The sequence below is a fragment of the Mustela nivalis genome (genome assembly GCF_964662115.1).
Source record: "Mustela nivalis genome assembly, chromosome: 18".
Taxonomy (NCBI): domain Eukaryota; kingdom Metazoa; phylum Chordata; class Mammalia; order Carnivora; family Mustelidae; genus Mustela; species Mustela nivalis.
Genome location: NC_139037.1, coordinates 13,167,679 through 13,181,508, shown reverse-complemented (window position 1 = coordinate 13,181,508; position 13,830 = coordinate 13,167,679). Strand labels below are relative to the sequence as shown.

General features: G+C 55.3%; 1 protein-coding gene across 1 annotated transcript; it reads left to right on the top strand.

Annotated features, from left to right (window-relative positions):
- The first annotated feature begins 6,752 nt into the window (after positions 1-6,752).
- TLE7 (TLE family member 7) lies at positions 6,753-11,710 on the top strand. Its single transcript, XM_082711184.1, has 10 exons — positions 6,753-6,832; positions 8,024-8,414; positions 8,535-8,557; positions 8,734-8,792; positions 9,195-9,407; positions 9,526-9,767; positions 9,956-10,097; positions 10,232-10,385; positions 10,935-11,008; positions 11,327-11,710. Exons 2-10 carry the CDS (start codon positions 8,107-8,109, stop codon positions 11,429-11,431), a joined length of 1,320 nt encoding a protein of 439 aa, XP_082567310.1. The 5' UTR covers positions 6,753-6,832; positions 8,024-8,106; the 3' UTR covers positions 11,432-11,710.
- The last annotated feature ends 2,120 nt before the right edge of the window (positions 11,711-13,830 follow it).

Genomic DNA, 13,830 nt, shown 5'->3' with positions numbered 1-13,830 from the left:
TGGCTCCCAGCAGGGTCTAGCAGTTTCTCTGCCATGGCAAGACCAAGGTGGGGATTCTAGGAGGGTCAAGAACCACTAAGGATAGAACCTACTGTCTGGAATCGGCTACCAGTGTCCTATGTGACCATGGTCTCTCTCTGGGTCTCAAGCTCTTGTCAATGGGTAAGGGCTGGTCCCAGAATTCAAGGCCCTTCCCACCCAGATGGCCCTTGAGGGTTTTCTTCCTCTCTGTAGGTTTGTTACTGTCCAGGACAGGTCCTCTGCTCAGAGCCTAAGGACAAGAGAAGGAAGAAAGACACCTGCAGAACCTCATGAAGTTACGTGGCTCCATCACCCAGTAGTCCCGCCATCTTGTATCCTCAGTGCTCTTTACTGCAGCCCAGGGCTGCCTGGGTCCAGTGGAAGCCTTATCAGGAACAAAAGAGCCATGGCACTGGAGACCTCGGCCACCTCACAAAAGCGCTTCTCTTTTTCTGAACTGGAGCTGTGGCCCCGGAAAGGCCAGGATTAAATAAACCCTTTCTCCCTTGGTCCCAGTCAGTGTGCTCTACCCCTATAGCACACCCTTCCAGCCTGGCCTGTCACACTGGAAGGGCCCTCAGAGGACATCTGGTCCTGCCCTGTCCAGGTCAGAAGGACAAATTGCCACGTCTAGGTCAGAGGAAAATGGCTGTCCACAGTCGCCCAGCAGGTCAGGGGACAACCTGGGGAGAAAGGCCAAAGCAGGACAAGTCTTCAGGGTCATCTGGGGGAACAAGAGGCCCGGCACAGCTACTCCCGGGCTGGTAACCCCCTCCTGGCACTGGGGCTGGGGGTTGTGAGAAGAGGCTTCTGGACCTCTACCTCTGAGGTCCCCACTATCCCCAACCATAACCCCACTATGTGTCATCCTGTCTCGATAGGGAACTGAGGATACCAAGTCTGACCAATGCTGGGGAACGGAAGATGAGGCCAACCTCGGTAGTCCGTAGTTCGAAGTCCCCGTCTCCGGTCTACGGGCGGGGGGAGTTCCCGGCAGTCCCCTCCCCCGGCTCTCAGACCCTGGCGCTGCACAGACCACGTGGTCCCCAGCAAATCCAAGTCGTGCCAGGGCTCCCGGGCTCTAGCCTGGGTTTGAGCCCACTCTGCGGGGCCCTGGCTCCTCCGCCTGTCCTCGGACTGCCAGCGGCCCGAGCCTCTCTTCCGCTCCGGCTCTCCCTGCCACGGCTTGCCAGCCCTGGGTGGCTCTGGGATCCTGCAGTGTGACCCACCCTTGCCGGCCACCGAAGTCCCACCCGCGCTCAGCCGAAGCCCAGCCTCCGGGGACCCCCCCCGCGCTGCTCCGCCGGCTTCGCCCAGCCAGCTACGGTAAGGGGCAGTTGGGCCACCCGTTCCGAGTGTCGGCCACCCTCCTTTGGCCTGCGAACTCTTGGCCCACGTGTTCCCAGGTTAGGGACTGGAGGCTCCGGATCCCAGCCGCCCCGGGCCACCGCGCGTGGGTAGGGAGCCAGGCGACGGCTTTCTGCGGCCGCCTCACTCCCCCGCCCGCACCGGGGCGCCTGGCCGCCCTGGCACTATTTTGGCCTCTGCGTGACAGCGGGCCGGGCCGCGCGCGTCCAGGGCCCTGTGACCTGCACTTGGACATGAGAAGCCATTAGCAGCCAGTGGCCGCCAGCCTCGGGCCCCTGCTGTCCCCGGTGGCGGGTTCTCTCCCTGCAGGGCTCCTGACGCCCAGCCCGCTCTCCGCAGAGCCGCCACCGTGAGGCTGCCGGCCGCGGGCGGCTTCTCCCTGCCGTGATCCCTGGAGCATTGTCCTGGGGCAGCCGAGCCTGAGCTCTTGGTGGCAGCTCTTCTGGAGATCCGGCGGGGGTGGGGTGGACCTGACCTTAGACGCCAGGCAGGGCGGGGCCCGCAGGACTCTTAGAACGCTTGGGCCAGCGTATTGCAAACTTCTCAAGAAGTAGATCCCTCTCAACCCATCCCCTCTTCCCCGCTCCCCACCCCACAGGGAAATCTTAGAGGCGCATATTGTATACTCTTAAGTAGAGCCTGTGTGGAAGACCCGGGGTGGGGTGGGGGGCAGTTGCCAGTGGGTCCCAGAGTCAAGGGCAGGGGTTTTGCTTAAGGATGATGCCTTGGAAGGTAAGAGAGGATACAGGACGGAAATTGGAACGTGTTCCACAGAATCCAAGAGTCCCACGCAGGGCCACGGATGTGAGGTGGCTGGGAAGACAACAGATGAGGGAGATGGGGTCCCCAGCTGGGCTCCCCAGTGAAGGACACATAGAAAAGAATGGTGAGTTGGCCTCCCCATGGCAGTGGGGGAAGAGAGTTAGTACAGGCAGCAGAGACCTAGTCCTCCCTTCTGCCCAGAGGGCTCTCCCTGCCTTCAATCTGAGCTCACTCAGCCGAGCCCCACACCCGCCTTGCTGGCCTCCCTGGTCTCCTTCACCAGCACTGGGTGCCCCGCGCTGGGTCCTCCACCAGTTCTCTGAGCCCTCGACCTGAAATTGCTGTTTCACCACCTTATCCTGTGGACCACGAAGTCACTGGGGGGTAGGAGTGGGGGCAGCTCATCTGGCTAGGCCAGACCTTGCTGGTCGAATCATTTCAGTTGAGCGGATAATGTGAGTCAGTAAGGGAAGACGTGTTTCATGCCTGTGTTTATATGGTTTACATGTCTTCATCAACAATGGGTGTCCAGGTGAATTCTCAGGGAGGCTCTCATGCTGAAAGAGAAATAAATTCCCGGGCTTGGGAGCCATCAGACAAGCACAGCCATCAAGCGCACTGGCCTAGGAGCGCTATCATCTTAGAATTTGGTTGCATTCCAGTTGCCCACCAGAGGGCGCTCCACCCCCAAATAAAGATCCGCAGGCTGACGTTGGAGATCCCGCTCTGGTGACTCAAGTTCTCTGACCTCCGAGTTTGCCCCCTCCCCCGGCCCGCCTCCGGTGCTGCTGCGCACCGTCCCCGCCCCCAAGCTGCCATTACACTATAGCTGGCCAGGGTATCTGGGGACAGGGGCACCTGCAACTGGCTGACTCTTCTCCTTGGGGAGCAAAGATTAAGAAAACCACCAGCTAAACTCCATTGCTAGATGAAGGAAGAAAAAAAAAATGCTGTGGGAACTTGCAAGACCTCTAACTCATGACAGAACGACAGTTTTTCTTTATGGTGGTTAAATACACATGACATAAAACTGACCATTTTAACTATCTCAGAGTGTCTAATTCAGTAGCATTAGGTACATTCACAGTGTTGCATACCCATCACCACCACCTAGTTTCAGATCTTTTCCATCAACCCGAAAGGAATTCTCTATTAAAAAAGCAGTCTTCCATCCCCAGCGCCTGGCAAGCACTAGTCTGCTTTCTGTCACTATGGATTTGCTTATTCTGGGTATTTCATGTGAACGGAATCAGACAATATGTGGCCTTCGTGTCTGGCTTTTTTCACTTAGTGTAATGTTATCAAGGTTCCCCCACATTGTAGCATGAATTGGCACTTCCTTCCTTCTTATTGGCAACTAATAAGTCATTGTGTGGATATAGCACATTTCATTTCTCCATCCATCTGTTGATGGGCACTTGGGTTGTTAGCTTCTGTTTTCAGTTCTCTTGGGTATATACCTAGGAGTGGAATGGCTAGTGTATGTGGTAATTCTGTGTTTAACTTTTTGAGGGACTGCCAAACTTGTTTCTACAGGGGCTGCACCAGTTTACGTTCCCACCAAGAGTGCCCAGGCATTCCAGTTTCTCCACACCCTCATCAACATTTATTACTTGCTGTAATTTGTGGTGTGGTTCTATCCATCCTAGTGGGTGTGAAGTGGAATCTTGTTATGGATTGGATTTGATTTCTATTTCCCGGGTGAGTCCTAATGTTGGGCATCTTTTTTTTTTCAAGATTTAAAAAAAAATTATTTCTTTGACAGAGATACAGCGAGAGAGGGAACACAAGCAGGGGGAGTGGGAGAGGGAGAAGCAGGCTTCCTGCTGAGCCGGGAGCCCAGTGTAGGGCTCGATCCCAAGACTCTGGGATCATGACCTGAGCTGAAGGCAGACACTTAATGAATTTAGGAAATATGTCTTAAATAAGACTCAAAAAAAAAAAAAAAAGAAAAAGAAAAAGAAAAGAAAAACGGCCAACCTTAAAAGACTAGATAAGCCGGGCTGAATTAAAATTAAGAACTTCCGTTCATCTACAGACACCATTAGGAGAGCTCAAAGGCCAGTCCGAGACTGGCTGGAGACACAGCCGGGGTATATCCTCTGCCAAAGGATTCATAGACAGTCCAGAGAAAGAACCCCTATGATTCAATACAGCTCCCTCACAAACATATTTTTAAAAATCATGTAGGCCTGGCTTTGGACCCTAGCTCTTCTCACCTGTTGAGTGAGATCCTGCCCACAAGGTTCCAAGCCCCCGAATTAATTCTTGTATTTCCAAACTGGGGATAAAATCCCTGCCTCACTGTTGTGTTTCCTGTAAGAATCAAAAAAGGGACTCATTCGCCAAAAATGGATCCTCGGTCAGCTGGGGAACTCTAGCAATAGCCCTCTGTCCCTCCCTCACACATGGGAGCTCCCCAAGGACTTGGGGCAGGTCTCTGGTAACTTGTTCAGAGTACAGGGGAGTGTAAATGTGATATGTGAGTGGACAAAGAACAACATTCCCGGCTGAGGGAACAGCATGCGAGAAGTGTGAGGGTGGAAAGGTACAGTCAAGTCCTTTGGGGGGTCGGGTTAAGGTACAATCAGGGGAAAAGTGAGAACAGGCTGGGCTTGGCAGAGGACAGATGTTAAATACCGGACCGAGGATAATGCCAGGCATTATCGGGAAGGCCACAGGCAACCATAAAAGTTGTGGGACAAGGGGTGCATAAATGATGGGGAATGAGGGAGAGACGGAGAGCTTTGGAGAGAAGAGATGAGGGGTAGTAAAAGATTTCTCTGTACACAGCAGCGATTTCAGGAATTCTGCTTCGAAAGAAGGAAGAAAGGAATCGGAGTGAAAGAGTATGTGTTCAGGGGGAGGGGTGGGCCGGAGGTAGGGGGTTCGTGGGGGAGAAGAGCGGGAGGGGGATCACGCTTCACCTCCCGCTCACTCCTGCGGAAGGGGACCACCAGGCAGAGGGGCTGGCCGGGGTTCTCCAATGGGGCACCTTTTTGGAAACAGTTTGGGTCCCCAACCACGCCAACAGAATTAGGGTCTCTGGGGTGGGTCCTGCAATCCAGGGGATTCGGGTGCTCAAATTGGAGACCGTCCTGGCCTGGTAAGTCAGCCACTGAGGAGAGAGGCCTCTCTGGTCTTCCCTTTCAGAGACACTGGTGAAAGACAAAGCGTCCCAGAGCCGGGCGCATTCAGGGCGGCAGAGGTGGCCCCCTCCCCTCCCTCCGCAGCCCATAGTAGCCTCAGCGCAAGCCAGGCTTCACCCTAATGGGGTGCACCTGGTGAGGAGAATCTGCACCCCCTCCTGGGGACAGCTCAAGCAGCTCTCCGTCTCTCCGCACACACTGGCTCTTGGGGCCGGCCGAGCCCGAGCCCGAGCCTAAGACCCAGCCCTCAAAACTTTCTCTCTCCATCTTGCCTCCAGCCCTTGACTTTCCTCGACGGACCCCCACGCCATCCCTCTCCCAAGGCCACGGGGGCTAATAGGAAGACGTCAGTGGTGGCCACGCCCCGGAAGACACCTGCCCCAGGTTCTGACCCAGGGCTTGATTATCAATTAAGCTAAGGTTTAAAAATAGCAGCCCTGCAGGGGAGAAGGCTGTACCTGGGCCTCCCAGCGCGGGTTCAGTTCTGCGGCCTTCCCTTCTCGGCTTTGACCTTCTACCTTCAGGGGTGAGTTTCCTGCCAGTGGGGGGACTGGTGAGGGCCTGACTTGCCGGCAGGAGGGACCCGTTCCCCTCCAACACACCCCCCAGCCCCGCAACTAACATTTTGTACTGAAGCTTGCACAACAGTTGCGGGTAAGGGGAGGGGTCCCTGCATTTCCAGCTCTGGGGTGAGAGCAGAGGGGGTTTCAGCGATGTTGATTCTTCCCTCTGCTCTTTCTAGAAAGGCTTGTCTTACTCTTAGGGTGAAGTCCTCTTCATATGTGAGATCCTGGCTAAATGGCCCCACTGCCTTTAAGCTTCACCTGAGGGCCGCTTGCTAGTCTCTTCCCGCCTTGCCTCACCACACTGGCCGGCGGGGGTGGTGGGTGGGGGGGGTTGTTGCTCTGCGAATTGGCCCACTTCGAGGAGCCTGATGCGCGTCAGGGTGCATTTGTTAAAATTTTTAAACAAGTACGTAGGTAGGCATCATGAGGACCCCAAATTGTCCTATGGGGGAAGATGAGAAAGCAGGATTCAGTCGAGAAAAAGACTCCGGGTCTAGCAATTTTAAATTTAGGTTCAAAGAGCCACACCTGTGCAGAAACGAGCCCAAGCTGGGCAGAGACCCATCTTCCTCCTGCTCTTCTTGCCTGTGGCAATTTGCATTCCCAAAGGCAACTCCTCCTCCTAGGTTCTTAGGTGCACAAAAACATATGCAAAGACAGGTTCTAATGGCCACCCTCCTCTCTAAAGCTGCCTGTTAGGCACTTTGCTCTGAACCTTGGATCCGCCTCTCCCCGCACTGACCCACCTAGGAATTGTCCTGGTCCTCCAGGTTGTGTCCTTTTCTTTTCCCAGCGGCTTTGTATTCCAGGCGATGCAGGTCCTGTGACATTTCACCGGTCCCTGCCCCATGGCCGCGGGGTTTGTCACCAGTCCCCTCCCGTGGACGGGGGTTTGTCCAGTCAGTCACTTGCTGTCCCGGCCGGCGCTGCGGCTAGAGCCTCCTGTTGCCTGGACTTCAGTGTTAGGTCAGAGGGCAACGGCCTTTGTACCGTTTTTGTTTTGGGGGTTTTTTTGTCCTAGAGGGAAGAATCAAATGGCTGAAGAAGCGGCTGTTTTGTCTTCCTTCTGGTGGGAAGGCAGGAAAGACACTGTTCAGAGCCAGACCTGGGAAGGGTGGGCAGGGAGGGGGAGGGGGATTTGAACCTTTTCCTTGTGTTTTCTAGTTATTTGTTCACCTGAGCTTCAGTTTTTAAAATATGTAAAATGTGGGGAGGATGCTGTGGGATCACCTATGTCAAGTGTTTAGTTCAAGGCCAGATGCAGAGCGAGAGAGCTCGAGGCGTCCAGTAGCGTCCAGAGTAGTGGCGATACAGCTGCCTGACATCGTCCCTGGGGTGACTCTGGGGTGACTGCCCGGGGTGACTGCCCGTGCATGTGGGGAGCGTCAGGGTCTATGAGCAAGGACCAAGCTTGGTCGGCCAGCATTGGTTCCCTGGGGAAGATCCTTTTGTTTTGTCCCTGAGCACCTGTCCTCCACTGTGGAGCACTGGGGCTCCCCAGGCCCTTTCTGGGGCTCCCCGTTGGGAGGCCTGGAGGAGAAGGCACGTGGTCTGCCTTAACGCCCTCAAAGCTCTGGTCCCCGGCTCAGTTCACAGATGAATGCACTCGCTGCCGGTGACAGGGCTGCTGCTACTGTACAGAGTTCTATGTATTCTACCTGCGTGATTCCATTCATTCCTCAGAATTACCCCGTAGGGTAGGAGAGACGAATAGCCCCACCAGCCAGCCCCTCGGTCATGGGGGAGCCTAGCTCCATCCAAAGGGAACCTCGTGTTTGCTGCACGCCTCTCGGTTCTTCCACGCTGCCCCCTCAAGGCAGGGAAGGAGCCCGTGACACGAGCAGAGTTGCCCCATGTTCACATTGGGCATGAGTCCTCCGTGGAGAGGTATGGTGCCAGACTAAAGGGTGACTTGGATTTCGTAGGACTAGAAATGTCCTCTGTGGGTCTGGAAGGAAAAACAAACCCCTGCTACTAACCTCTCCAAACGTCTGTGTGCACTTTCGCCCGTAACACCATCCCGGCCAACATGTAGGATAAAACACTGGTCCACAGCCAGTCTTTGGCATCCTTTTGGCAACACAGTGTTCTCGGACCCTTGCAAACAGACCCCCAGCAGGGCCCATGCCTGTATCTGTGTCTGTTCTCTTGCTGCAGGAGCTCAGGACGAATTGGCTGCCCGGACGCTGTTGGAACAGCCCTAGAACTGGGTGACTAGGGGACTGCACTGATCTGAGAGCATGAGTAGGGAGGAGGATGAGGCATTGTTTCGTATACTCCGTATTTATGATGAGCCAGAGGAGATGAGCAACGTGCCCCAAAGCTCTGATATTTCCTCCCAGTCCCACCAAGCACAGTCCCAACCAGAGGGGGTGTATGGAATGCCCCCGCAGGCCCCCAGTTTCCTGACACAGCGTGGCCTGCTTTATCAGGAGACGAGTGCCGGGACCCCACAGCAGTGGGTCCTCCCGACTCTGGGCAGATCTGAGCTCCAGGCCAGTTGTCTCCCCCAGGCAGAGCCAGAAGCAGCCGCAGAGCTGGCCCCCAGGTAGGTGTTGCTTGAACCAGACTGGGGGAGGGAGCGGGAGCTGTCCTGGGGAGAGGAGATCCTGGCACCGAGCTCTCCAGATCACACTGTGTCCCCCTACCCTTCGTCCACGTGTCATAGCTTCCTGCCAGGACCCAAGTTTGGTAAGTCCCAGCTTGGACGCGTGGGCAGGGGAGGTGGCAGCCCCAGGCCGGGCCTCAGATGGGGGACGAGGCGTGAGGCCTGGTGTCGGGGAAGCAGGCTTCTCCTTGGGTCCCGCGGTCCCGTTGCTGTGGGCCACCCTCTCCGTGAGCCGGTGGGCCTTGATATTTCCCTGCAGGCCAGCCTTGCCCCTCACCTCCGCCCAGGGAAGAAGTCTGGTCGTTCTTCAGGACAGTTGTAAGTGTCTTATTTTCTCTACGCTTGGGATCTTTGCCTTCCCCATGCCTCCCCAAAAGAGAAGCTAGTAAGGGAAGGGGAGGGCATGTGGCGTGCCTGGATTCTCTCCCATAGCGGTGGCTGTCCTGCAGCTCCCTGCTGCCTTTGAACTTGGCTGCCAGGCTCTCACTGCCACTGTGTGGGGCCTTTGGCTCACAGTGTCTCCTCTTCTAGAGCTGTGTCGGGAGCGGGGTGGGGGGTGTCTGAGCCGGACCCTGCTGTCAATGCTGGTGCCGGAGCTGTCTCAGAACCTCGGGTGAACACTGAGGAATTCAGTCAGAGGACCGGGCAGGTGGTCGCCCATGGGCGATGGAAGGCCAGGACTGTGCCCTCTGATGGGTACCCGCGTTCTCCTCTGCCCAGCCGCCTGTTCCCAATGAAGCGGTGGTCAGGCAGAGGGTCCCCCGGCGGTGCTGGAAGGTTGGCAGGCTCCTCCACGGGAAGAAAGTCTACGCCGTGGCCATCAGCAGCTCGACTCACCACGTGTACACGTGTGGCCACGGCTACATTAAGGTCTGGGACGAGAGTGCCCTGCATGCCCTCAGCAAGGCCCCGCAGGCCCAGCTGGACTTGCAGGTGAGGGGTGTTCGGGAAGGGCTGGGGGAACCTGGGGGAACCTAGACGTGACCTCTGTCGTGTGACGCGGAGCCTGGCCCTCGAGGAGGTTAAGTGAGGGCGGGGACTGTTCCTGCAGGACCACCAGAACTGTGTCCTGGCCTGCAAGCTGTTCCCGGACGAGCAGTGCCTCATCACCGGGGGTCTGTCCCAGAGCCTGACCCTGTGGGATCTAGCGCCCACACCGCGCGTCAGGGCCCAGCTGGCCTCCACGGGCCCCCTGTGCTATTCCCTGGCGCTCTCCTCCAATGCCCAGATCTGCTTGGCGTGTTTCAAAGGATTTGTTGAGATTTGGGATTTGCAGAACCAAATCTTGATCAGGTACGCCCCCGGGGAGGGCAGGGCGGTGAGGTCTTTGGGAAGGCCCATGTCCCTTTCTGGACCTCCCTCGCCCCTCTGCGCAGTAGGACTCGGTGAGTCAGTGTGGAGACTAGATGTGGGGGCTTCCTGGGCCCGAAATGTCCTGGTGTTGAGACAGTGCGTGAACCTCGGAGATCTTCTCCTGCCAGGAAGCACGAGGTCCCGGAATATGGGTCCCGCTGCGTGGACATCGCAGGCAATAAGTTCTGGACAGGAGGTGAAGACACCAGACTCTATTCCTGGGACCTGAGGAGCTACCAGAGGTTGCAGGAGCACGAGTTACGGCATGAGGTGTCTGGCAGCCCCCAGTGGGCTGCGGGCGGTCCCCGTGGCCGGGAGTGGGGGCCTGAGTTCCACAGGGGGGCGGGGTGTGAATGACCGTGTAGACGGCTTGGACCGCTGACTCCGGTCCTCCTTCCAAACAGATCCTCAGCATTACCCACGAGCCCACTGAGGAGTGGGTGCTGGTAGGCCTGAGAACAAGCGACATCATAATTCTCCACACACACCGGCCGGAGAAGTTTAAGGCAGTCTTGCATAAATACGTCAACCACCACAACCTCAAGTTTGCCTCCTGTGGTGAGTGGAAGCCAGGTGACCCCTCTAGGGGTCCTGTCCCTAACCCCCAAGGATGTCTGGTCTTCTGCAGAGTCTGGGTCCAGCCTTGTTTCAGGCTCTGTTCTTCCCTCCCCAGCCCCAAGCCGGGCAGAGTGGGGACCCAGGTGTCCGGTTCCCTGCTGCTGTCACCTCTGCACCTGCTTCTCCACTGCTGCCTCTCCCCCCATCTCCTGGCCTCCTACCTGTCTTCTGTCCCCATCCGTCTGCTCTCCGACTCTCCCTGTAACGGTGCCTTCCTACACAGAACAGCAGCCTGGAGACCAGGGCCAGCAGAAAAGGCATGAAGCCCCATGAAATTGTCCTTTTGTGCAGTGATATTGAGCCCCGTCCCGTGTGGGGCTGGAGGGAAGGGCCAGATGAGGAAATGGTTTGGCTCTTGTCTCTGGTTTTTCTAGATGGGCACAGTGGGCCAGAGGAAGAGCTTCTCTCTGCTCAGTCACCTTGGGGAGGGACCTGGGCCCGGAATGCAAGCTTGGTCTCTGGCTTCTTCACCTGCCTTTCCTTCGCCAGGGAGCTACTTTGTGACCGCGATCGACGAGTCGATCCACTGCATAGCCGCACCTTCTCTACAAAGGTTGTTTCAGGTATCGAGAGGAGGGTTCTGCAAACCCAGGCTCTCAGAGCTCACAGGCCCAGATCCCAGTGGGGCGGGTCCCGAGGACAGTGACAGAAACTATCCCTGGGGTAGTATATGGGGCCCTTTACTAGACCCAGGGGAATGGGGACTCCAGGTTCTGTGACCTCATGGGCTCCACCGTGAGCCCCGAGACCTGCCCCGTTGTCTCCAGACTGAACCTCAGGTCTGTCCTTCACCTTGAAACTGCCCCCAAGTGTGTGGCCTTCATCTGTGGCCCACGCCTGGCCCCTGCCTGTAATCGATCTTCTGGCCTCCTTCCGGGTAGGTAGAGGAGCCGACAGATGTCCTGTGTTGTGATGTGTCTGCGGACAACCAGTATCTGGTCACGGGCTCCAAGAACAGTGCCACGGTTTACCAGCTCTTGTACTGAAGTTTGCGTGCTGTGTTCCTGCTGGCGAAGACCCAGAGGAGGCCAGAAGGCTGAGGGCATGGCAGCCTCCATGGCCTGATACCTTCACGTGACCCTCGGTGTCACGTGAAGACCCTCCGTGTGCTTCCTCTGTCCCAGACACACCTTGCCTGTGCTCGCAGGTTTTTATGATAGGACGTAGGGGGTTTTTCCTTTGTTACTATTCTTACTGCTGATTTCTGGGTTTGGGTGGGGAAACTTGCCTTCGTAACTAACAAAATAGAAAAGCAAAAACCAAAATGGCATGATAACGTGGTCAGTTTTTTCAAAGAGCAAACCCTTGTGATGGATTTCTTAGACCCCACTCAGCAACTTCCAAGGTGGGGAAGGAATTTTACAGCAGACTTAGTTTGGCTTGCAACTTTTTTTTGGCGGGTCAGAGATGTCTTGGAAACTTCAGAAAGCTCAAGAAGAAAGGCATGCACCTGTGCAAACCCTTCAGGCTGTGTCACGGAGTCAGCACCCCATCAACCCTCCATTCCTGACCCAGGTTAATACTCCATGAGCTGGTCTAACCATATCCCAAGGAAGGGCTCGCACTCTCCCTCTCTCTCTCTCTGTGTGAAGATGTGTGGCTTTATCTGAGTCTTTGGAAGGCCTGATTTTTGTTCTGGCATTCTGTAATATCTTTGTCTGGGCCTCTGCAGGTAGATAAAGCCCAGCTCCTGAAATCAAGCCACAGAGGCCTGCTTCCTTATCCTTGCCCATTCTGCCTCCTCTTTGTTTGCTTAGGGTTGGCACGGCTGAGACAGCTCAAGTTTGTAGCTCAGAGTTGTCACTGGCAGGAGATGCAAAGCCAGGGACCAAATGTGCCATCCTTTGACCGAGATACAGTCAGGTACCTAGGTCTTGCCGACGGATCTTGAGTAAGGAATGAGTCTCTCATTCCTGGATCAAGGCTAAAGGAGTCGGGGGCATTCCACTCCCAGGTTCTGGGTCCCTTCTACCAGCTCAAGGCAAGGAGGTGGAGGTTCTTGGGGACTGCGGGGCCATGAGGTGGAAGCATCCACTGCGCCAGACACAAAATTACAAATGTCCACTGATAGATGAATGGACAAGGAAAATCTGATATATTGGTAATACACACACAAGGGAATGTCGGGTTCAGCCCTTAAAAGGAAGGAAATTCTGACCTCTGCTGCAACACGGGTGAACCCTGAAGGCCTTGTGGGAAGTGGAATGTCACAGAAGGACAAATACTGTGATTCTACTCCTGTGAGGTCCTCCGATCACTCACAGAGACAGGCAGCAGAAGGGTGGTTGCAGGGGGCTGAGGGAGAGAGAGAAATGGAAGGTGAGTGTTTGATGGGGACAGAGTTTCACTTCTGCAAGGTGACAAGGATTCTGGAGATGGAGTGTGGCCCCAGAGACACAGCAGCTTGGGCGTGCTCAATGCTGCTGACCTGTACACCTCCAGGTGGTGGAGATGGTGTAAGATCTGTACGTGCCTTTTACACAATTAAATCAACAACTAGGGAATTACAAAGATCAAGTTCAGAATAGTGGTGATCTCTGGGGAGGGAGGGAGAGAAACTGGGTCGTAAAGTGAGAAAAAGGGAGCTTTGACTCCATCTGCAGTGTTTTTTTCTTCAAAAATGAAGTTAGTCAAAATGAAAACTGAGCACCTGGATGAGACCATCAGGAAAGAGGACCGACAGGCCACAGAAGGGGAGAGGATGTTTGCAAATCCTATTTGTGGTCAGGAACTTCTATCCAAAACACACCAGGAATTCTTATAACTCAACAATAAAAAGACAAGCCAATTGTACACAGGGCAAAGGATTTGAATAGGCTTTTCTCCAAAGAAGACACACAGATGGCCAGTAAGCACGGGGAAGGCTGCTCACCCTCACTGGGAAAATGCCAACAAATCCACCCTCTAGGAAGGCTAGAATAAGACAGACAACAGCAGGTGTTGGTAAGGATATGGAGAACATGGAACCGTAAATGGTGCAGCTGCTTTGAAAAACAGTTCGGTAGCTCAAAGCGCTCACCCTAGTTACCACGTGACCCAACAATCCCACTCTCACGCATATGTCTGAGAGAACAGGAAGAAGGAAACCATGTAAGGGCGGAGGCAATAACTAGAGTGATAAAAGAGTTCTAAATTTTTTTCCGGGAAAGTAAAAGTCTGGAGTGCTTGGCTGGCTCAGTCAGTAGAGCACACCACTATTGATCTCTTAGTGTTGTGAGTTTGAGCCCCATGTTGGGCAAAAATATTTTTTTTTTCTTTTTAAGACTTTATTCGATAGAGAGACAGTGAAAGAGGAAGCTGGGGCAGTGGAAGAGGAAGAAGCAGGCTTCCTGTTCAGCAGGGAGCGGGGCTCCATCCCAGGACCCTGGGATTATGACCTGAGCCT